This window comes from Lithobates pipiens, unplaced genomic scaffold, assembly GCF_037356315.1.
Source record: "Lithobates pipiens isolate NorthernLeopardFrog02 unplaced genomic scaffold, aLitPip1_a1.2 Scaffold_1, whole genome shotgun sequence".
NCBI classification, from domain to species: domain Eukaryota; kingdom Metazoa; phylum Chordata; class Amphibia; order Anura; family Ranidae; genus Lithobates; species Lithobates pipiens.
Window position 1 is genome coordinate 228,991,589 of NW_027507685.1, and position 24,549 is coordinate 229,016,137.

Below are 24,549 nucleotides of genomic sequence, written 5' to 3' on the forward strand. Positions count from 1 at the left end.
GCAATATCACAGATCAGTCTGATTTTGTAGATAAAAAGTGCTGATGTTGTATAGTGTGTTGTCTATAAAATGTATGATCATTATATATTTGATTATTTATTCTGCTTGATGGTCTTAGGGTGTTTATTATTCATATTTTTATTTATTTTTTAAGTAGGGAGAAAATTTGGTGTGGAAGCTCATTGGAGTATTTTTATTTGTTTTATAATGGAAAGACAGAGTAGTGGAGTGAGGAGGAAGGTGGATGGACAGAGAGATGGAAACAGCGAGGAGTGAGTTGGGCCCCTTTCACACAAGTGGACCGTTTAGGTCAGCCTGTCAGTTTTTCAGGTGGACCTGAACGGACGCTCCATGCACCTCTATGGAGTGATGGATGTCAGCGGTGACATATATACGTGACATCCGATCCGCTAAATCCAGAATGATGGTGATCCAGCTGACCGTTTTCATCCGATCCCCCATAGAGGAGATCGGGGCTCTGACAGGTCCGTCCCTGCACAGTGAGCGGAGACAGACCTGTCATCCGGCGGCTCAGCGGGGATGAACGGAACGATCCCTGCTGAGCAAGTGGAGTCCGGGAAAACTGACATATATGTGTGAAAGAGCCCTATTTATAGATTTGATGACAGAGAGATGGATGATGGTATAGAGCAAGGCATGGAGGGATGTGAGCGAGACAGAGAAAAGGAGTAATGGAGCAAAGGATGGAGTTATGGAAAGATAGAGGGATAGACAGAATAATAGAGGGATGAAAGTGATGGAGGATGGTGGAGGGATATAAGGCACAAGGGCTGTTGGATGGACAGTATTATGGAGGGATGGAGCAAGAGATAAAAGGATGGAGTAATGGAAATATGAAAGAAGGGAGGGAGAGAGTAACAGACGGATGGAAGTGATGGAGGGTGAAGAGCTTGGAGGGATCTGCAACAGAGGATGGAGACGGGAGAGGAGGTGAAGGAGGGATGGAGATGGGAGAGAAGGTGAAGGAGGGATAGAAACAGGAAAGGGGGTAAGGAAGGATAGAGACGGGAGGTGTAGGAGGGATGGAGATGGGAGAGGAAGGGGAGGAATGGAGACGGGAGAGGAGGTGAAGGAGGGATGGAGACGGGAGAGGAGGTGAAGGAGGGATGGAGACGGGAGAGGAGGTGAAGGAGAGATGGAGATGGGAGAGGAAGTGGAGGAAAGGAGACGGGAGAGGAGGTGAAGGAGGGATGGAGACGGGAGAGGAGGTGAAGGAGGATGGAGACGGGAGAGGAGGTGAAGTAGGCTGGGAGATGGGAGGTGAAGGAGGGATGGAGGTGGGAGAGGAGATGAAGGAGAGATGGAGATGGGAGAGGAGGTAAAGGAGGAATGGAGATGGGAGAGGAGGTAAAGGAGGGATGGAGATGGGAGAGGAGGTAAAGGAGGGATGGAGATGGGAGAGGAGGTAATGGAGGGATGGAGATGGGAGAGGAGGTAAAGGAGGGATGGAGACGGGAGAGAAGGTGAAGGAGGGATAGAAATAGGAAAGGGGATGAAGGAGGGATAGAGACGGGAGGTGAAGGAGGGATGGAGACGGGAGGTGATGGAGGGATGGTGACGACAGGTGAAGAAGGGATGGAGACGGGAGGTGTAGGAGGGATGGAGACGGGGTGGAGACGGGAGGTGTAGGAGGGATGGAGACGGGGTGGAGACGGGAGGTGTAGGAGGGATGGAGACGGGAGGTGTAGGAGGGATGGAGATGGGAGGTGTAGGAGGGATGGAGATGGGAGGTGTAGGAGGGATGGAGATGGGAAGGTGAAGGAGGAATGGAGACGGGAGAGGAGGTGAAGGAGGATGGAGACGGGAGAGGAGGTGAAGGAATGGAGACGGGAGAGGAGGTGAAGGGGGATGGAGATGGGAAAGGGGGTGAAGGAGGGATGGAGCAATGGAGACAGGAAGTCTTTAGAATTGGGGACATAAATTATGGTGATCCTGGTGGCTACCAGGGATTTCTGCTCACTTTCTGTGGTGGTTATGGAACAGAAATTAAGGGGAAATCTCTCCAGTTGGACATACATGACAAAATCTGATGGGTTATAATCAGTTATCATCAGGGGCTACAGCCATCACAACTGTAAGGGGCCCCGGGGCCAGAAGACGGACGGACATGTGGAGGGGAGCCTTGCTGTGCATTACAGAAACAATTTCACAGCTTCTGCAGTTCTCATGTCACTGAGCTCAGACATTGAGCTCATTACTGCCACCTCTGGCTACTATGTGTATGTACACCCCTCGTGTGATTTGTACTGAGCTTCTCAGCAACATGTCAGCTTTGTGAAACGAGCTGGGACCAGGTAGGCCTTATTTACAGGTAGGGGCTGTGAGGGAAAGGGAGGGGCCAGAACCTTATGTGTTTACAGGTTTGTGTATGTGAGGGGCTGACATATATACAGGTTTGTGTGGAAGGGTGGCTGGCATATATACAGGTGTGTGTGGGAGGGGGCTGGCCAGGGCCATCTTTAACTAGTAGCTGACCACCGGCCGTCAAATGACGGCCAGGCAGCGCACCTATTGTGGCAGGAGGCCGTCATATGACGGCCTCCCGTTTAAACAGGGAATGCTCGTGATCGCGCGCGCGCGCGCATCGCTGTTTCTTCAGTGGCGGCGTGTCACGGAGACACCGCTCGCCACCGAAGGGGGTGAACAGCCATTCGTTATGGCTGTTTACCACGTGATCGGCCGTGATGAAGTCACGGCCGATCACAGATGGTCACACCCCGAACGTGCACGGCGCATGCGCGCGAGCGCGCTGCGCGTGCACGTCGGTGGCGGCGTGTTCCCCGGGAACACTGCTCGTCACCGACGCTGGTAAACAGCCATTGGCCGGCTGTTTACCCACGTGATCGGCTGTGATCCTTTCACAGCCGATCACTAAAATGTAAACAAACCGCGGTAACGGGATGTTACCGGGTTCTCCTCCTCACACACCGATTGTGTGTGAGGAGGAGATTGCGGTAACATCTCGTTACCGCATACAGTGTACACCAATCATACTGATTGCCCCCCCCATTAAAGAGGGCCTGTCACCACCCCTCATAGTACCTGTCAATCACAGTCCATCCGAGTACCTGTCACAGTCCATCAGAGTATTTGAGTACCTGTCATAGCCCATCAGAGTACCCGAGTAACTGTCCCAGCCCATCAGCGTACCTGAGTACCTGTCCCAGCCCATCAGAGTACCCGAGTACCTGTCCCAGCCCATCAGAGTACCCGAGTACCTGTCCCAGCCCATCTGAGTACCCGAGTACCTGTCCCAGCCCATCTGAGTACCCGAGTAACTGTCCCAGCCCATCTGAGTACCCGAGTAACTGTCCCAGCCCATCAGAGTACCCGAGTACCTGTCCCAGCCCATCAGAGTACCCGAGTACCTGTCCCGGCCCATCAGAGTACCCAGTACCTGTCACGGCCCATCAGGGTACCCGAGTACCTGTCACGGCCCATCAGGGTACCCGAGTACCTGTCACGGCCCATCAGGGTACCCGAGTACCTGTCACGGCCCATCAGGGTACCCGAGTACCTGTCACGGCCCATCAGGGTACCCGAGTACCTGTCACAGCCCATTAGAGTACCGAGTACCTGTCACAGTCCTTCAGGGTACCCGAGTACCTGTCACAGCCCATCTGAGTACCCGAGTACCTGTTCCAGTCCATCTGTGTACCAGAGTACCTGTCACAGTCCATCTGAGTACCCGAGTACCTGTCACAGTTCATCTGAGTACCCGAGTACCTGTCACAGTCCATATGAGTACCTGTCACCGCCCTTCAGAGTACCCAAATACCAGTCACCAAACCATCAGAGTACCTGTCACCAGGCCATCAGAGTACCTGAGTACTTGTCACCAGGCCATCAGAGTACCTGAGTACTTGTCCCCAGGCCATCAGAGTACCCGAGTACCTGTCACCAGGCCATCAGAGTACCCGAGTACCTGTCACCAGGCCATCAGAGTACCCGAGTACCTGTCACCAGGCCATCAGAGTACCCGAGTACCTGTCACCAGGCCATCAGAGTACCCGAGTACCTGTCACCAGGCCATCAGAGTACCCGAGTACCTGTCACCAGGCCATCAGAGTACCCGAGTACCTATCTCCAGCCCATCAGAGTACCCGAGTACCTATTTACAGCCCATGTCTCATAGAATATACTTTGGGGTGTTTACTTTCCAAAATGGGGTCATTTTGTGGGTAATTTCACTGTCCTGGTGCTCCAGGACCTTCAAAAGTGTGATGGGTAGGAATGAAATGAGATGTGTCATTTATGCTCCTAGAACGCCTGAACGTACTACTTCAATGTTCGGCCTCTCTATGTGGCCAGGCTGTGTAAAAGTCCTACACATGTGGTATCGCCATACTCGGGAGGAGTAGCAGAATGTATTTTGGGGTGTAATTTTTGCTATATACATGCTATGTGGTAGAAATATCTTATAAATTGACAATTTTGTGTAAAAAAAAATGCATTTTAATTTTTTTCCACATATTCCAAAAACTTCTGGAAAAAAATGAACCGTTCAAAAGACTCATTATGCCTCACAGATTATACGTTGTGGTGTTTGCTTTCCAAAATGGGGTAATTTTATGGGAAATTCCATTGTGCTGGTACTCCAGGGCCTTCAAAAGTATAATAGGTGGTTGAGAAATGAGATGCGTAATTTTTGCTCGTAGAACGTCTGAAGGTTCTACATCAATGTTAATGCTCTGTATGTGGCCAGGCTGTGTAAAAGTCCTACACATGTAGTATCGCCATACTCGGGAAGAATAGCAGAATGTATTTTGGGGTGTAATTTTTGCTATATACATGCTATGTGTTAGAAATATCTTATAAATTGACAATTTTGTGTAAAAAAAATGCGTTTTAATTTTTTTCCACATACCGTATATACTCGAGTATAAGCCGAGATTTTCAGCCTCTTTTTTGAGGCTGAAAGTGCCCCCCTCGGCTTATACTCGAGTCATCGCCGTCTGACTGCTCGATCAGCGTATCGAGCAGACAGACGGCGGACATACTACAATTCGAAAGCCGCGCCTCCGCCTCCGCCTGTGATAGGCGGAACACTGAATTTCCCAGCAGCCTGTGTTCCGCCTATCACGGACATCGTCTCATCCTCGTCCGTAGTACGAGGATGAGACGATGTCCGTGATAGGCGGAACACAGGCTGCTGGGAAATTCAGTGTTCCGCCTATCACAGGCGAAGGCGGAGGCGCGGCTTTTGAATTTTAGAATGGCCGCCGAGGCGCCGACGAAGAGCGGCGATCCTGGCAAGGCACGGGACGGAGGCAAGGCAAGGCACGGCACGGGACGGGACGGAGGCAAGGCACGACACGGGACGGAGGCAAGGAGGCAAGGCACGGCACGGGACGGAGGCAAGGAGGCAAGGCACGGCACGGGACGGAGGCAAGGAGGCAAGGCACGGGACGGAGGCTCGGGACACAGGCTCGGGACACAGGTAGGCTGGACACACACACACACACACACACACACACACATGGACACACACACACAGGGATGGATGGATGGAGACACACACACACAGGGATGGATGGATGGATGGAGACACACACACACAGGGATGGATGGATGGATGGAGACACACACACACAGGGATGGATGGATGGATGGAGACACACACACACAGGGATGGATGGATGGATGGAGACACACACACACAGGGATGGATGGATGGATGGACACACACACACACACAGGGATGGATGGATGGATGGACACACACACACACAGGGATGGATGGATGGATGGACACACACACACACAGGGATGGACGGACACACAGGGATGGACGGACACACAGGGACGGACACACACACAGGGATGGACAGGCATGTCTCACCCTCGGCTTATACACGAGTCAATAAGTTTGCCAGTTTTTTTGGGGGTAAATTGGGGGCCTCTGCTTATATTCGGGTCGGCCTATACTCGAGTATATACGGTATTCCAAAGACTTCTGGAAAAAAATTAACCATTCAAAAGACTCATTATGCCTCACAGATTATACGTTGGGGTGTTTGCTTTCCAAAATGGTGTAATTTTATGGGAAATTCCATTGTCCTGGTACTCCAGGGACTTCAAAATTGTAATAGGTGGTTGAGAAATGAGATGCATCATTTTTGCTCGTAGAACGTCTGAAGGTACTACATCAATGTTGGTGCTCTGTATGTGACCAGGCTGTGTAAAAGTCTCACACATGTGGTATCGCCGTACTCGGGATAAGTAGCAGAATGTATTTTGGGGTGTAGTTTGTTGTATGCATATGCTGTGTGTGAGAAATAACCTGATAATATGACAATTTAGTAAAAAAAAAAAAAAAAAAAAAAAAATCTTCATTTTGCAAAGAATTGTGGGAAAAAATGACAACTTAAAAAAACTCTCCATGCTACTTACTTAATACCTTGGGATGTCTACTTTGTAAAAAGGGGTCATTTGGGGGGTATTTGTACTTTCCTGACTTGTTAGTGTCTCAAGAAATGAGGTACACCTGATGTACTGAAGGCCTGATCAGAAGTGATGAATTTTCAGTGATTGGCACCATAGTTTGTAGACTCTATAACTTTCACAAAGACCAAACAATATATACTAATGTGGGTTATTTTTACCAAAGATATGTAGCAGTATAAATTTTGGCCAAAATTTATGAAGAAAAAATATTATTAGCAAAAATTTATGACAGAAACTAAGAAAAAGGCATTTTTTTCACAAAATTTATGTTTTATTTTATTTATAGCACAAAAAATAAAAAACCCACTAGTGATTAAATACCACTAAAAGAAAGCTCTATTTGTGTGGAAAAAAGGACGCAAGTTTCATATGGATACAGTGTTGGATGACTGAGTAATTGTCATTCAAAATGTGAGAGCGCTGAAAGCTGAAAATTGGTCTGGTCAGGAAGGGGGTGTAACTGCACTGTATTGAGGTGGTTAATATCGTTTGGACCCTGGGCAAAAAATTTCTTGCCCCCCCCATGCAATTTCACTCTCCACCTGCTTTGAGACATACAATAAATAGCAGCTAGACTTAAAATCAGTTACTGTATCAGATCAGGCAGCAATTGCAATTGGTTGCCAGTGGTTACAGCTATCATTACTGCTTACTGACGGTTGTTAGAGGTTACAGCACACATTACGGCTCACTGATTAGTTGCTAGAGGTTACATCAAATAATTTCTGCTTGTTAATTGGTTGCTAGAGATTACTATACAGCAATACTGCTCACTGTTTGGTTGATAGAGGTTACAGCACATCATCTCCTTACTGCAGGGAAGCATGATATACATAGGAATGCCACCGCTCACAGCTATTTTCTTAGTAATGCCACCGCTATTTACATATAAATGCCAGTTATTTACATGTAAACAAAGGGTCTGCCGGTAAGTAATCTGTACACAACAATAGGGCAGAGGGGAGCAGCATTAGTACCAGCACTTCACATTGAGATATCGGGACACAGCACAGGGCTAAAACTTCAAGGCACAAGGGAATTTAAGCTGGGATAGTTGGCAAGTATGAGGCAGCTGCTTTGGACCCCACAACAATGACAGGGCCCAGGGCAGCTTCCCCTTTTGCCCTGCCTTAAAGACGGCCCTGGGGCTGGCATATATACAGGTGTGTGTGTGTGTGTGTGTGTGGGGGCTGACATATTTACAGGTTTGGGAGATGACATATATACAGGATTGCAGGGGGGCTGATTGTGAAAAGGTGAGGTGGCCGGTGTGCGGATTCAGTAGGATGGCCCGTGGGCAAGCCCAGGTCTAAAGTTGTGTAAGGGGCCCACAAATTTCTGATGGCTGTCCTGGTTATAATAACCCACCCTTACTATATCATAAATAACATAAGAAATATGTTTGTTTGTTTTGTTTGTTTTTTCACTTAATATCTATCTTAATCACTTAAGCCCCGAACCATTTGGCTGGCCAAAGACCAGAGCACTTTTTGCGATTTGGCACTGCGTCGCTTTAACTGAAGATTGAACGGTCGTGCGACGAGGCTCTCAAACAAAATTGATGTCCTTTTTTTCCTACAAATAAAGCTTTCTTTTGGTGGTATTTGATCACCTCTGCTGTTTTTATTTTTTGTGCTATAAACAAAAAAAGAGCGACAATTTGGGAAAAAAAACAATATTTTTTGTTTTTTGCTATAATATATAAACCCAAAAAATATATAAAAAAACATTTTTTTATTCAGTTTAGGCCAATACGTATTCTACATATTTTTTTGATTGGTTTGTGCAAAAGTTAGTGGATAGATTTATGCCATTTTTATTAATAGTTTATTTTTTTCCTAGTAATGGCAGCGATCAGCAATTTTTATTGTGACTGCGACATTTTGGCGTATACGTCGGACAATTCTGGCGTGATTTTGGGACCATTCACATTTATACAGCGATCAGTGCGATTAAAATTGCATTGATTACTGTGACTGGCAGTGAAGGGGTTAACACTAGGTGCCGCTGTAGGGGTTAAGTGTGTCCTAGGCAGTGGTTGTAACTAGGGGGGGGGGCATGGCTACGTGTGACACATCACTGATCACTGCTCCCGATCACAGGGAGCTATGATCATTGACAGTGTCACTAGGCAGAACGGGGAGATGCTTGTTTATATGAGCATCTCCCTGTTCTTCCTCTCTGTGAGATGATCGCGGCATCCCCGCAGATATCGAGTCTGCGGGACCCACAAATATCGAGTCCACGGGACCCGTGATCCTGCTCACAGAGCTCGCAGCAGGCACACACGGGATGGCACGGCGGCAAAATCAAAGGGACGTACAGCCGCGCCATTCTGCCGATGCATATATCGGAGTGCGCCGGTCAGGAACCGGTTAAACTACATTGCTAACTGCATATTGTACATTTTATAGCTTAAGTACTGAAATTTGCACTGCAAACCGTAATTTTGTAACTTTTAGAAAATACCAGTAAGAACTAAATTTTGAGCTTTGTGTCAGTGAATTTTATTCTGGTAGGTTGGCAACACTGGCCATGTCCCTGGAACATGTTCCTAGAAAGACCAGCATGACAAGTCCCACACTGGAGAGTAAGTAAAGACTTAAATAGGAGGAAATGAAGGGCCCTCAGCTCTGCACTTGCCCAGCGGTCGGTGTCCCCGGCTCGCACGGCAGGCTCTGTGTCTGTCACACTCCAGACAGGTCACATGCTCGGCTTGCAGAGGGGAAGAGCTCGGGGCTGTGTGTCTGCATGGAGTAGACATTGGCATGTTTCTCCTCCTCACAGCCACCCTGCAATGTGTCACACGGCACCGCAAAACTAAAACAGCGCCGGTGACTCGGCCAGAGCACCAGACAGTGCAGGCAGGGGAGGGAGACATCTGGATGGGAGACCCATTACAGAGTAATAATAGGAGTCTCCTCAGCTGGGTCTGAACACTGTGTCCGGGGCTCAGGTGAACTGAATTCTGGACATGTGATTCAAAACCCGTACTGTCCGGGTGAATCCCGGACAGGGGGCAACCCTACTCACCACTGAAACTTTGCTAGAGACTTGCTATGCAAATTTGCTACAAATTTGAAAAGTGTCAACTAGAACTTGTGCCTCAAGTGCTCTGCAAGTGTACAACTTGTCAGGGAATGTGCAGCAAGTTATCAAGATTTATAATTCAACACCGACACACATGTGTGGGAAGTTATCCTTCATATCTGAGATACAGGAAGTAATAGAGGGGTGACAAGTTCCATGGAGGACAGGAGATTTTACTTCATGTCCACCTGAAGACACAGGGGTTGGTTTACTAAAGGTAAATGTTCTGTGCATTGCTAATACAGGTCCTCTAGATATGAGGGGAACATGCAAAGAAAATAAAAAACTGCATTTTTGCTTGCACATGATTGGATGATAGAAATCAGCAGAGCTTCCCCTCAGATCTAGAGCCCCTTCACTTGCAGTGCACTTCTAGTACACAATATATTTGTCTTTAGTAAATCAACCTCACAGAGAGTAATTCTAACCTAAACCTGACTTCCTTCTCTATCCAGTACTTCAAAAAGAAGTGTGTGGAGTTGGGTTTCAGGCGTCTGTATATGTTATGATAATGAGGGAAAAAAATCATCTTTTCTATTCTGAACTGCGAATGACAAAATGGCCACCAGTAACAAGGCTTCAGTTCCTGTGCCAACCAATCACATCTCTCTGCTCAGTGATCATGGCTCAGGATGTGGAATTCCCCGCCCTGAGCTCCTCTGTCATCATGTTTGTCTGACATCCCAGCATTTTACTTTCACTTTCTCCCATTCTATTCCTCCACTAGACAACCTTTTCACACTGCCACTGCCTAGCAACTGGTGATCTCATCTGTGTATGAATTTTTCTATTGGATAGGAGATAATTATCATCCAATCAGCAGTGTCCTGTGTACAGAGTCCACGCCTCCTTCTGCACGGAATATAAATAGAAGTGGGTGAGGTGACAGAATAGTTTGTCTTCCTACAAAGAAGAGAATGGTGTTCTTTGTGATCCCACTCCTCTGTCTGGCTGTCATAGGAGTCCATTCCGGTGAGTACAGTACAGTTTCTGTGTTATGCCATGTATGAGTTATAATCTCTATCAGTGCTGCACACACTACTATACAAACACTGTACTAATAATAGGTGACAAATGCAGAGCTTCCAGCGGTCCTTCATATGGGACTAAAGCCGGCCATAGACGGGCCTGTTCTTTTATTCAGCCAGCGGACAGAATAAGAGACAACTAATGCGGCGTACACACGACCAGACTTTCCGCCAGAAAAGGTCCAACAGAATAATTCCGTCAGATGTTACGATGGTGTGTGGGCTTCATTGGATATTTTTCTTAAATTCCAACGGACCTATAAATAGAACATGTTTCACATCTGTCCGACGGACTAAATTTCTATCGGGGAAAACCATTTTGTCTGTGTGCTGGTCTGATGGACCAAATACGACACAAGGGAAGCTATTGGCTACTGACTATTGAACTTCCTTTTCTAGTCCTGTCATACATCATCAGGTTAAAAAATGAACGGACTTTGGTGTGTGGACAAGTCCGTTTGGTCGGAACTGCGTTGGGAAGACCGTCGGACCTTTTCTGCCGGAAAGTCCGGTTGTGTGTACGTGGAATGACGGATTCCTCCATCCACACAGGACATCGTATTCTGACAGCGAGACTCCCCACTGACTGTACATCCATCAACAAACCTTCTACTTGTTTGACAGAAGACGATCAAACGATCACATTCTGTCTAACTGGACAGTCCACACACTGATGGAAATTTGAGTGATCGCTGATAATCCAGATCAAATTTCCATTTGTCTCTGGCCAGATTTATCTCCTCGCTCCTCCTTTCCTCCTCAATGTGTCCTCTATGTGGTCTGATGTACACCTCTAATGTATGATTTACCAATCACATATGTAATAGAGCACTAAACATTCCATACAACATTTACATGTCCACATTTTTAAAAAATAGTATAAAAATGGAAAGTCGTGATGAAAAGTAGAACTTGTTGGTATAACCCAGTGCTCTCCACACTGCAGACCTTTGCTAGCTATTCCTGCTAATGATGTGAGTCACTATTCCTTCCACTGACACCAACAATGGGGTACTTTTCCTCCCCACAATACCAATGATGGGGCATTACTCCTACTGACCACCAACACTGAGGCCATGTTTATTCTCATTGGTGCTGGGCCCGGGACATTTTTTACCCTCACTGGCCACAATCTGGCCCCCCTAAAGTCTGAAGGACAGTAAACTGGCTCTTTGGAAATGTTTGGAGCCCCCCGGTGTAACCAATCATTTTATGTTTGAGTATTAATACTTTGTGGCTCATGTAAATGGTGCATGGCTGGAGGGGGCTCTTTATGCAGTTTTTGTGAAGTCTCCAGTCACACCTATGTGACAATGCACTACTAGAGGAATCCCATTATGGGTTATAGGGCTTGTATTTATGTAATGGGCTTCTATGTAACTTGAATAAAGGAGCAGGCGCTTTGTTTGGTGTGACATTTGTGGCCCCGTAGACTATGGACACCGATGACAATACAGACACACAGGGGAGTCTATAAAGCCGTCCTTCCTCATCACAGAAAGTTAGGAGGCAGAACACAAATAGGAGTTTATGGTGATTCTACCTATTAGGACTTCTCAGATCAGATTGTTTATATATAAAGAGATCTGATCATTCCATGTATGAGCGTCTCTAGTCCAGGTCAGGTATTTGTTCATCTTCAATTAAAGGAAGTTCTTCATATGAAAATAACCGAGGGAACCATTTTGTGTTGATGGTGTAAAAACAGTTTGGATTTACTACATTGAGATGTGGCTGAATGTATTAGTGAGAGCTGTGGGGGGTTATTGGGGATTGAGACTTAAAGCTGTTCCTTTAGTTTTGGGTAGGGAGGGATGAGAACGGTTTTAGGTATTTATTGCTTTCTATGACCCCATTGGGGTGATTTCACCTCACTCTGTACTGCAGACACCGAGAGGGGGATGGGCATCTCTGTACAGGAAGACCGGGGCTTTTTAAAAATGTATAAAAATGTAAAAATGTATAAAATGGCAGTGTGTACTGGAGAGTATATTGATGCTGGCTACTGGGGGATCTATTGTTGCTGGGTTTTTTTTGCTGGTGGGGGATATATTATTGCATGGGGTCTTATGTTGCTGGAGTATCAATTGTTCCTGGTAGGGATCTACTGTTGAACGGGGGAATCTACTGATGCAGGCTGCTGGGAGATCTATTGTTGTTGTGTAATTTTGATGGGGGATCTATTGTTGTATACAGGGCCGTCTTTAAGGCAGGGCAAAAGGGGCAGCTGCCCTGGGCTTTGTCATTGTTGGGGGGCCCAAAACAGCTGCCTCATACTTGCCAACTAAACAGGTTTAAATCCCCCTGTCCCTTGTTTTATTCCTGTGCTGTGTCCCAATATCTCAGTGTGAAGTTCTGGTACTAATGCTGCCCAGCTCTGCCTTATTGTTGTGTGCAGATTCACTCAGACTCACCTGCAGACCCTGTGTTTACATGTAAATAACTGGAATTCGTATGTAAATAGCAGCGACAATACTAAGCAAATGCGGCGGGCGGGATTGATATGTAAATAAAGGTGGCATTCCTATGTATATCATGCTCCCCTGCTGTGAGGAGGTGATGTGCTGTAACCTCTAGCAACTAATCAGTGATCCATAATGTGTGCTGTAACCTCTAACAGCTAGTCAGTAAGCAGTAAAGATATGCTGTAACTGCTGGCAACCAACCGCAATTGCTGCCTGATCTGATACAGAAAACTGATTTTAAGTCTAGCTGCTATTTATTGTATGTCTCAGAGTAGGTGGAGAGGGAAATTGCATGGGGGGGGGCCCAAGAAAAATTTTGCACATGGTCCAATCTATTTTAAAGACAGCCCTGATTGTATGGGGGTCTATTGTTTCTGGGAGTGTTATGTTGTTGGGCGGAATCTACTTATGCAGGCCGCTGGGGATCTATTGTTGCTGTGGGGCTATATTGTTGCTGAGGCTCCAGTGTTGGGGGAATCTATTGTGTCTGGGGGGATCTGTTGCTGATGGGGGATTTTTGTTGTTGGGGTCTATTGTTTCTGACTTCAGGGGATCTATTGTACTGCTTTTCTTGTTATCATTAACACATTCCTACAAATTACAATGATACTTGATTTTGTATCCTCTATAAAGGGTGGTACTAGGAGGTGAGTAGGGAGTAGACCAAGGGGCAATGCTCGGAGGTGGGTAAGGGATGGGGACAAAGGGTGACTTGGAAGAGGAGGAATACCTTCATCTATTCTGAGGAAAAAAGCTGTAAAGGAAGACACAGTGCTTAGAACCATCCCCAATATATCTAAACCAACAACAAAGCTTTGTCTAGATTAAGAATTTAAATTTTATTTTGGTTTTATAAAAAAAATTTTTTTATATATATATTACACTCTGACCTCTGTGGGAGAATGCTCTTATAATTCCTTTCACGCTCCTAATCTCACACTAGCAGCAGAATTAGTATAACTGCCACTTTATCTCATGAATGTCACTTCATCACTGAATGAAATAATGGAGGACAGAAATCACCAGTGAGAGAGAAGCAATGGAGAGACATTATACTGGTTCAGGTAATCAAATAAAAATAAATATGTGGCGATAACTGCAGTAAGGAAAAGTGAGTGGTCAAGCTGAATAAAATAAACAAAAAAATTAGCAGTGTAACATCACCAGACTGACTAAATCCAAATGATAAAAGAAACCAATAATAATCAAACGTAACCAATAGCTCTAAAAATGCATAGGAGTGGATAGCAATCACAAAGCAAAACGATTAACCAAAAATCACATAAAGTAAAAAAAAAAAAAAAAAAAATCGCATAAAATGACAAAGTCTTCACATAAAGTGCAAGGAGTGGATAGCAATCATATAGAATGCATGGGAGTGGATCGCAATCACAAAACGGAACAATTAACCAAAAAATCACATAAAGTGAAAAAAGTTGCATAAAGTGCCAAACGCTTCACATAAAGTGCAAGAAGGATCCAATAGGAAAAGGAAGGTATGAAGTGCATAAAGGTGCACACAAAACCATAAATAACATAAAAAACACATAAAATGCAAAAAAATCCCTATAGTGCAAGAAATCGCATGAAATGCAAAATAAAAGTCAAAGTAAAAAAAGGAAAAGGTGCAAAGTCCAATCAGTGCAGTAAACTGCAAACATGAATGTACTGAATCTTCATCAAACAGTTCATATAGAAGACGTAAAGTGCATGTCTAGAAGGTGATCGATTTCAGATTCCACCAATCCAGTCAGCAGCAATCTGGAGTATCACACGTTTCCCCAGCCTCCTACCTCCAAAGGAGACCCCTAAGGTCAGAAGGAGCCTGTAATCTGAAGGCAATGGTAAGCCAGCAGTTGATCAATTTCCTCCGATTGTCACAGCACACAACGGAGCTCTAGTGGGGAACTTCAAACTCAGCAGATGAGCTGAAGGCATGTGAAGAAGAAAAGCATCTCCATTGTGCAGTAGTTTAAGACGAGTTTAACCACTTAAGGACCAGGCCTCTTTTTCAGACTTGGTGTTTTCATGTTTAAAACAGTTTTTTTTTGCTAGAAAATTACTTAGAACCCCCAAACATTTTATATTGTTTTTTTCTAACACTCTAGAGAATAAAATGGCGGTCATTGAAATACTTTTTTTTACACCGTATTTGCGCAGCGATCTTACAAGCGCACTTTTTTTGGAAAAAATGCACTTTTTTGAATAAAAAAATAAGACAACAGTAAAATTAGCCCAATTTTTTTTATATTGTGAAAGATAATGGTACGCCAAGTAAATTGATACCCAACATGTCACACTTCAAAATTGCGCCCGCTCGTGGAATGGCGTCAAACTTTTAGCCTCAAAAATCTCCATAAGCGACATTTAAAAAATTCTACAGGTTGCATTTTTTGCGTTACAGAGGAGTTCTAGGGCTAGAATTATTGCTCTCGCTCTATCGATCGCGGTGATACCTCATATGTGTGGTTAGACCACCGTTTTCATATGCAGGCGCTACTCGTGTATGCGCCCGCTTAAGTGCGCAAGCTCGTCATGACGGGGTGTTTTTAAAAAAATAATTTTTTTCTTATTTATTTTAATTGATTTTATTTATTTTTACACTGTTTTAAAAAAAATGGATCACTTTTATTCCTATTACAAGGAATGTAAACATCCCTTGTAATAGAAAAAAGCATGACAGGTCCTCTTAAATACGAGATCTGGGGTCAAAAAGTCCTCAGATCTCATATTTGGGCTAAAATGCAAAAAGAAAAAAAAAAAAATCTGACATTTAAAAAAATATTCCTTTAAGAGGTATGGGCGGAAGTGACGTTTTGACGTTGCTTCCGCCCTCCTATGGTATAGAGATGAGTGGGGGCCATCTTAGCCTCACTTGTCTCTATGCCCAGCTAGGAAGAGGACCAGATCGCCTCCGCCGCTACCGACGGCTCCGGTAAGTGGCGGAAGGTGCGGGAGGGGGGTGGCACCTCTCCCGCCGCCGATAGCGGTGATCTCACTGCGAATCCGCCGTGAAGACCACTGTTATCGTACAGCCGACCGCCGCCTGAAGAGATGGATATCTCGGTTGTGGCAGCAGCTGCTGCCGTTACCGAGATATCCCTCTTCAAAAATAGGACGTACATCGTCGTGCGGCGGTCGGCAAGTGGTTAATAGGTAAAAAAATATATATGCTTACATCAAAAGTATAGGTAAAACAGCACACTGAACACAGTACTTCCTGGTCTTGGCCCTGACAGGAAGTGATGACACCTGACTCCTCCCTGACACGTTGCGCCACTGCTCACGTGACTTCAAAGGGACACTTTGAAGTCACGTGAGCAGTGACCCACGTGAGGTGGTCGGTGAGCTCCGGGGCATAAATATGACCAGGCTACTGATGTCTGCATCACAGTATGCCGAGGCCAGTAGCTACCCTGTACTGATCAGGAGTAGATCTACAATGGAATGTCTCCCAGCTCTACAGGACTGGTAAGCACAGCTCTCCCTGTTCTGACGGGGCAGAGCAGCTGGGCATTCCCTGGGAGGTCGATTCGGGGGCCCCCTCACCTCCCTACCTTCTCTCCCCTGCCCCTATCTTTCCTCCCTCCCCCCTTTTGGGGGGAATGCTGCATGTGGCTGCTGAGCGGTGTGTGTGTGTGCCTATATAGGGGCTCTCTGTGGGCTCTCGCCTGACATGGAGGGGCTGGCTGAATGGCAGTGGTCCTGGGACCTGTATGGTATGCCCCTGGAAGGTGCCTGTGAGGGTCTGCTGGGAATGGTGCAGCGCTGTGGCTTTGCAGGGGTTTTTTTATATCTACCTCATGGCGATGTTTGGCGGCCATTTTATGTGTGGGCAGAGCAGGCTGACTGTCTGGGCTTCAGCGGCAAACGGGGACACTGAACATTGAAGCACAGGGATAGGGATGAGGACACTGGACATTGAAGCACAGGGATAGGGATGAGGACACTGAACATTGAAGCACGGGGATAAGGATGAGGACACTGAACATTGAAGCAGGGGGATAAGGATGAGGACACTGAACATTGAAGCTCGGGGATAGGGATGAGGACACTGAACATTGAAGCACAGGGATGAGGACACTGGACATTGAAGCTCGGGGATAGGGATGAGGACACTGAACATTGAAGCTCGGGTATAGGGATGAGGACACTGAACATTGAAGCATGGGGATAAGGATGAGGACACTGAACATTGAAGCATGGGGATAAGGATGAGGACACTGAACATTGAAGCTCAGAGATATGGATGAGGACACTGAACATTGAAGCAGGGGGATAAGGATGAGGACACTGGACATTGAAGCAGGGGGATAGGGATGATGACACTGAACATTGAAGCAGGGGGATAAGGATGAGGACAATAAACATTGAAGCAGGGGGATAGGGATGAGGACACTGAACATTGAAGCAGGGGGATAGGGATGAGGACACTGAACATTGAAGCACAGGGATAAGGATGAGGACACTGAACATTGAAGCATAGGGATGAGGACACTGAACATTGAAGCACGGGGATGAGGACAATAAACATTGAAGCAGGGGGATAGGGATGAGGACACTGAACATTGAAGCAGGGGGATAGGGATGAGGACACTGAACATTGAAGCTCGGGGATAGAGATGAGGACACTGAACATTGAAGCTCGGGGATAGGGATGAGGACACTGAACATTGAAGCCCGGGGATAGGGATGAGGACACTGAACATTGAAGCAGGGGGATAGGGATGAGGATACTGAACATTGAAGCAGGGGGATAAGGATGAGGACACTGAACATTGAAGCACAGGGATAAGGATGAGGACAATGAACATTGAAGCAGGGGGATAGAGATGAGGACAATGAACATTGAAGCAGGGGGATAGGGATGAGGACAATGAACATTGAAGCAGGGGGATAGGGATGAGGACAATAAACATTGAAGCAGGGGGATAGGGATGAGGACAATAAACATTGAAGCAGGGGGATAGGGATGAGGACAATAAATATTGAAGCAGGGGGATAGGGATGAGGACAATAAACATTGAAGCAGGGGGATAGGGATGAGGACAATAAACATTGAAGCAGGGGGATAGGGATGAGGACAATAAACATTGAAGCAGGGGGATAGGGATGAGGACACTGAACATTGAAGCAGGGGGATAGGGATGAGGACACTGAACATTGAAGCTTGGGGATAAGGATGAGGACACTGAACATTGAAGCTCGGGGATAGGGATGAGGACACTGAACATTGAAGCAGGGGGATAAGGATGAGGACACTGAACATTGAAGCTCGGGGTTAGGGATGAGGACACTGAACATTGAAGCTCGGGGATAGGGATGAGGACACTGAACATTGAAGCTCGGGGATAAGGATGAGGACACTGAACATTGAAGCATGTATCTCAGGATAGGCACTACAAGTCCCAGCAATGCAGAACCTAACACAGCACGTAGCTCAGCATGGTTGGTAAAAAACAATACTAGGTAACAAGGGAAGTATTAGTGTTGTAGCGCACGGCCCAGTGTTTGTGTTGTCTGTAACATCACTTCCATAACATTATGTGATGGTTTCGCTGAACTGTATTGCCAAAACTATGTTGGAACGCACGGCGCGAGTGTTTGGAACGCTTTGCGCATGCGCAGTACGCAATTTCTGGCGGCAACGTCACTTCCGTAGCATTCTGTAATAGGCAGCAAAATATGACACTACATCGGCATTGGTAAAGAGTACAAAAATAAACAGAGGCAGCTTGAATGTAATAAACTAGGGCAGGAAAACACACATAACTCGTATATAGTAGCTGTTAGCGACTTACAAGTCGCAATACCTGAGGTTCCCCCAGAAAAAAAAGAAAAATTTCCCCTTTTCTCTTGTTAGGAACAGTAATGCCATAAAGAAGTGGCACATGCAGGTGCAGATGTTCGGGTAGAGAGTCAGTGTCCTGTGTGGATCTGAGGGAGAAAAAAATTAGAGAAAAAGAAAAAAAAAACAGTCAACCAATATAAAACTGTGGTAGCTTCCGCTACGTTGTCAGTAGGACTCACAACCATGAGAAACAAAATAGAAGTAGCCCCCAACAGGAACTCTGGGGGGGAAGGTCATAGAATCACCCATAGAAAGAATTTCTAGATAACAGATAGGGTTTTACATGCGCAAGCAACATGTAGCACTGGTGGGTCAGTTACGGAAATAGAGTCCTTTGCCCTCCACCGGGCCTGTGTATATGTAGGTCCAGTCAGCTTGTCTTTAAGTTCCATCAAGATGAAGGAGATCTTTGCTGTTTTGCAGCCTTGAGTGCGTTATTTTCTTGGTCCAGCCACTGTGCCGCCACCGCGGGGCGGTCAAAGAAGTGTGTCAAGCCCAGAGCAGTGACACGGAGTCGGGCTGGGTATAACATACCATATTGAACGTTAAGGTCGCAAAGTCTCCGCTTGACGTCAATAGATGTCGCCCGCTTTTTCTGAAGCTCCGCCGAAAAGTCCAGAAACAGCGAAATCCTAGAGTTCTCAATTTCCATTTTGTCGGACAGCCCCCTTGCTTTGGAAAGAATGGCGTCTCTATCTCTGTAATTAAGTAGTTTAAACAAAAAGGGTCTGGGGCGGTTGCCCGGAGGTAAGGGGCGAGAGGGTACCCGGTGGGCACGTTCCATGGCAAAAAGTGGTGAGAGGGAGTCTCTGCCAAATGTGGTGATTAACCAGTTCTCAATAAAGTCAACCGGCGTTTATATTATTTCGTCTCATGCGATTTTTCCATCTCATCAAGTCATATAGCGTGTTGTTCAGTAAGATGGCAATTATATTTCAAGTCCCTTTGCATGGGCGCCAGATTATACTCTACAGTACTCAGCCTGCCTTCCAGGGCAGATGTCCTCTCTCTGAGTTTTTGCATATCATGGCGAACGAAAGTGATTTCAGCTTTAACCCCCTTGATATCCTCTGAGAGAGCAGCAATAGACTGATTGCAAGATGTAACAGCAGTAAATATGTCCCTCAGCATAGGCTCTCCTTCAGATGCAGGAGAGATGGTGATCTGTGTCTCAGGCCTGTTATTATCTCTAGGGATACTCACTGCGCGCCATGCTGCTGACAATCCGTCCTCATCCTCCAAGGGTACTGTATCATCTGCCTCTGGGGAACTTCCAGAAGTATCTCTGGGCAAGGGCTGGCCAGCCAAGGCATCCTTATATGTTTTACCCCCATACAGGAGCTTCTGTGCAGCCTCCTTATAATGATCCCTGGCAGCACGCCTCGTGCCGGCGCCATCTTGGCCTGAGGGGTCCATCTGTCCCTTCCCTCCGGTATGGCGTCTAGACATAGTGGCGGGGTTCTCTGTGCATGCCGCGGTGGTTCGGGTTGTCTCCCCGTATGCATCTGAGCGTTATGGCTCCAAAAACAGTGCTGTGGATAAGCCTGGAAGGATGTAAGCACGGATGGCCGGCGGAGCTCAAGGCATACACGTCCTCCTACATCAGCCGCTAAGCCACGCCCCCTGCATGTGGTACCTTGAGTGAGAGGGGCTACCAAGAAAAAAATGAGTGGTTAGAATGGTTGCGGTTAAAACTCTAAAAAAGGAAAACGGTTTAGTTTGTGCCGGAGCCAGACCACATTTAGCAACAGTTCCAATTGCAATTGTATAATAAGAGCTATAAACCTGAAGCAAATTCTACTTGTCACACATTGAGTTTGTTGTTTCCCCAGTACAGAGACCTCAGATACCTCCAGCAGTTACCGCTTATCCGGGCAACTTTACTTGTTTTGCACTCCCAGGGAACCGTAGCGCGGTGGATCTTGGGTCACTACCTGATGACTACTGTGTGGAGAGGATTAACACGGACAACGGTGACTGGGTTGGACATGACATTCAGAGAGCTGATGTCTGGTGGATGTTTGGGGATAAGAAACTGCGAGCTAGACTACCGGCCAATGCCCAAGGGGATTGCGTATGGTCCAGCTGGCTATGCCCCTGAGAATCCTGTCAGAATACCCGTGGACTAAGAGTCACCGACAGTATCGTAGGGACACCTCTCCCTTGGGGTCATTTGACTCTCAGATCTACATAGATGAGATTGGGGTTCCTCGCGGGGTGCCGGATGAGTTTAAAGCCAGGAATCAGGTGACAGCCGGGTTTGTGTCTCTTCTCTGGTGGGTGACTATAAATAAAAATGTTGACTGGATTAATTATATATATATTATAACCAACAACGATTTGTAAACTATACTAGAGATGCTGTGAAGGGCCTAGCAGAATAGTTGGCCCCCACATCTCTAATGGCCTGGCAAAACCGAATGGCTTTAGATATGGTCCTAGCTGAAAGAGGAGGGTATGCAAAATGTTTGGTAGCATGTGTTGTACCTTTATCCCCAACAATACAGCTCCTGGAGGGACCGTGACCAGAGCCTTGGAAGGACTGACTGCGCTATCGAATGAATTAGCGTAAAAAGGTATTAATGATCCATTCACAACCTGGCTTGAAGGATGGTTCGGTAAATGGACTGGATTTATCACATCATGTTTGATCTCAATCGCTGTGGTTTTGGCTGTTTTGGTTACTTGCGGATGCTGCTGCATTCCCTGTATTCGAGGACTTTCACAAAAACTGATTGAAACTGCAGTCTCAAGAACAATGTATCAAGCCCTCTCTACCTCTGAGGAGACCTATGTGGACATTGAAGCTCAACTTAATGACATACAGTCCGAAAGTGTATAACACAGGGACTATCATCAAAATGTGTTGAGATAAAATAGTCACACAAAGAGGAGGGAATGTTAGAAAAGTTTTAAATGTTTATTGTGTGACTATTAGAAAAACAATATTCCTGAGACTGATTTTTAAAATGACTTCTGAGCATGTTGTTGTATTAACTTGCTGTATCGTTTTGTCTTAATTAACTCCATAGTAAGTTGTAGGATGATTAGGCTTTACTATATATGGTAGCATAAGATTGTAAAAGAAACCCTGATTAGCCAAAATAAAGTACCATCGTGCAGAGGCGGCTCTAGGTTTTGTGAGGCCCTAGGCAAAACATAGACATGAGGCCCCACTCACGTCCATAATGGAAAAAATAATTCAAGCAAGTTATGAGTGGTGGATGAGACAATGGAGCCAGGGGTGGGTCTGTGCTAGGACAGGAGTCCCACCATTGCTGGGGAAGCTTGACAGGCAGGATAGGGATCCTCCTCTTGTCAGCTCCTTTTCCTGTCTGTAGACATCAGAGCTGAGGAGGCAGCCAGCATCTCTCACTGAGTTCAGATTGCAGTGTGTTGGACACCAAACAGCCCACACACGCTGAGGGCAGGTTTGTCCACATTAGCGCCCCCCTGGGGAATTCACTGGAGCCACTTGGCTCTGCTCCAGCAGGATTTAGCCTGGATACACAAGGTCCTGGCAATGCAGGTAATTTACCAGAGCAGAGAGGATCTCCACTTAGGGAGAGAGACATTCCCCAAAAAGTGATGCTCCGTGTCTGGGTCGGCCAAATTAGGCAGCCGTGAGGCCCCTGTGAGAGTGAGGCCTTAGGCCACCGCCTAATTTGCCTAATTAAAGAGCCGCCTCTGCCATCGTGTACCAGGCACGCTATCTGTTTCCTCAGCCAATAGAAGCATAGAGGTGGTATCAAAGTAGGTATGAGGAGGGGGGAGACATTTTTTTTGTGTGATTTCTTACTGCAACTTCTGTTTGTAAGGATCTCCCTTTTGTGGGCCACATCAGAAATAAATTGTCTGCTTCTCAATACATCTGGAGTTTGACTGATCACAAGAGAAGATTCCTAACAGTCTGTATATTTTGTGTGTGCTTGACATTTGCAGATAGCAAGCTCTTTTGGTAACTGTATTGCATCTAGGAATTCTAGAATGAAGTCCATGTGTGAAATTGGTTTACCACTGGAGGTGACCATCCCCCTGCTTTTCCATTGTTGTGCAAAAACATGCACTGTTGAAAAGGCATCTTGACTGTCAGTGTATATGGTTCTGGATTTTCTTTCTGACAGTATGCATGCTCTTGTCAGTGCTACAAGTTCTGCAACTTGTGCTAAATAATAATGTTTTGGTAGTGGCCTAGCTTCCAAAATTCCATCCTGTGTCATTACTGCATATCCAGTTGTATATGTGCCATCTGGATTTTTCTTACTGGAGCCATCAACAAAAAGTGTCCTGTCAGGGTTAGATAACGGTACGTTTCAAATCAATTTGTGTCAGTACCTTATCAGCGATGGCAGCAGTACAGTCATGTTTATGAACATTAGTTGGCAGCTGCACTTCACGGGTGCATTTAACCCCTTCCTCGGCCACTAGCTGGGTTATAAGTGCCCCGCTAGCAGCCGAATAGCGCCGCTAAAATGACGGTAAAGCGCCGTTAAAACTAGCAGCATTTTACTATCAAAGCCTGCCCGCTCCAGTGTGAAAGCAGCCTTCAGTAATAAGTAATACAGACAATTTCTTACATTTAAACATTTATTAAACAAAACAAACCTCCAATCTGTTCACTTGTATGTATAATTTAGATTTAAAAAAACTATATATTAAATATTAACCCTTTCATGACTAAGCCTATTTTTGACATTTGGTGTTTACAAGTTAAAATCCATATTTTTTGCTAGAAAATTACTTGGAACCCCCAAACATTTTATATATATATATATATATATATATATATATATATATATTTATATTTAGCAGAGACTCTAGAGAATAAAATGGCGATTGTTGCAATATTTTATGTCACACGGTATTTGCGCAGCAGTGTTTTAAACACAACTATTTTGGAAAAGGGACACTTTCATGAATTTGAAAAAAACGAAACCATAAAAATAGCCCAATTTTTTTGCATAATGTGAAAGATAATGTTACGCCGAGTAAATAGATACCAAACATGTCGCACTTTATAATTGCACGCACTTGTGGAATGACGACAAACTACGGTACATAAAAATCTCAATAGGCGACGCTTTAAAAAAGTTTCCGGTTAGCAGGTTACAGAGGAGGTCTAGTGCTAGAATTATTGCTCTCGATCTGACGATCACGGCGATACCTCACATGTGTGATTTGAACACCGTTTACATATGCGGGCTTGACTTCCGTATGCGTTTTCTTTTCTTCGCGGGGACGGCAGGTGCTTCAAAAAATTTTTTTTTATAATTTATTTTAAAATTAATATTTATTAAAATTAAAATTAAAATTAATAAATTGTTTTGTTTTTGCATTTTTGATCACTTTTATTGCTGTCACAAGGAATGTAAACATCCCTTGTGACAGTAATAGGTGGCGACAGGTACTCTTTTATGGAGGGATCGGGGGTCTAAAAGACCTCCAATCACTCCTTTACACTCTAAAGTCTTCAGATCGCCGTTTTCTGCAATTCTGAATAGTGTATATATTTTTAAATCCGGCGCCATTGGCAGCCGAGTAAATCCGAAGTGAGGTCATGATGTCACTTCCGTGTTTACTATTAGGAGACTGGAATGAAGCCGCTTACGGCTTCATTGCAGTTCCTCCCCAGCCGCCGGGAGCCCCG

The 24,549-nt window shown here is 45.7% G+C and overlaps 1 protein-coding gene across 4 annotated transcripts in view; it reads left to right on the forward strand.

The window, feature by feature from the left end:
* Positions 1 to 24,549, forward strand: part of LOC143984105 (class I histocompatibility antigen, F10 alpha chain-like) — a 907,941-nt gene that overhangs the window by 706,978 nt on the left and 176,414 nt on the right. Inside the window, exon 1 of one of the 4 annotated variants that reach the window (XM_077484428.1) lies at positions 10,379 to 10,530. The exons of the other annotated variants lie outside the window; for them this stretch is intronic. Within the exon in view, the coding sequence (XP_077340554.1) occupies positions 10,476 to 10,530 (55 nt within the window). The 5' untranslated portion in view covers positions 10,379 to 10,475. Of the gene's footprint in view, positions 1 to 10,378; positions 10,531 to 24,549 lie in introns of those variants that run through there. 4 annotated transcript variants of the gene reach the window in all.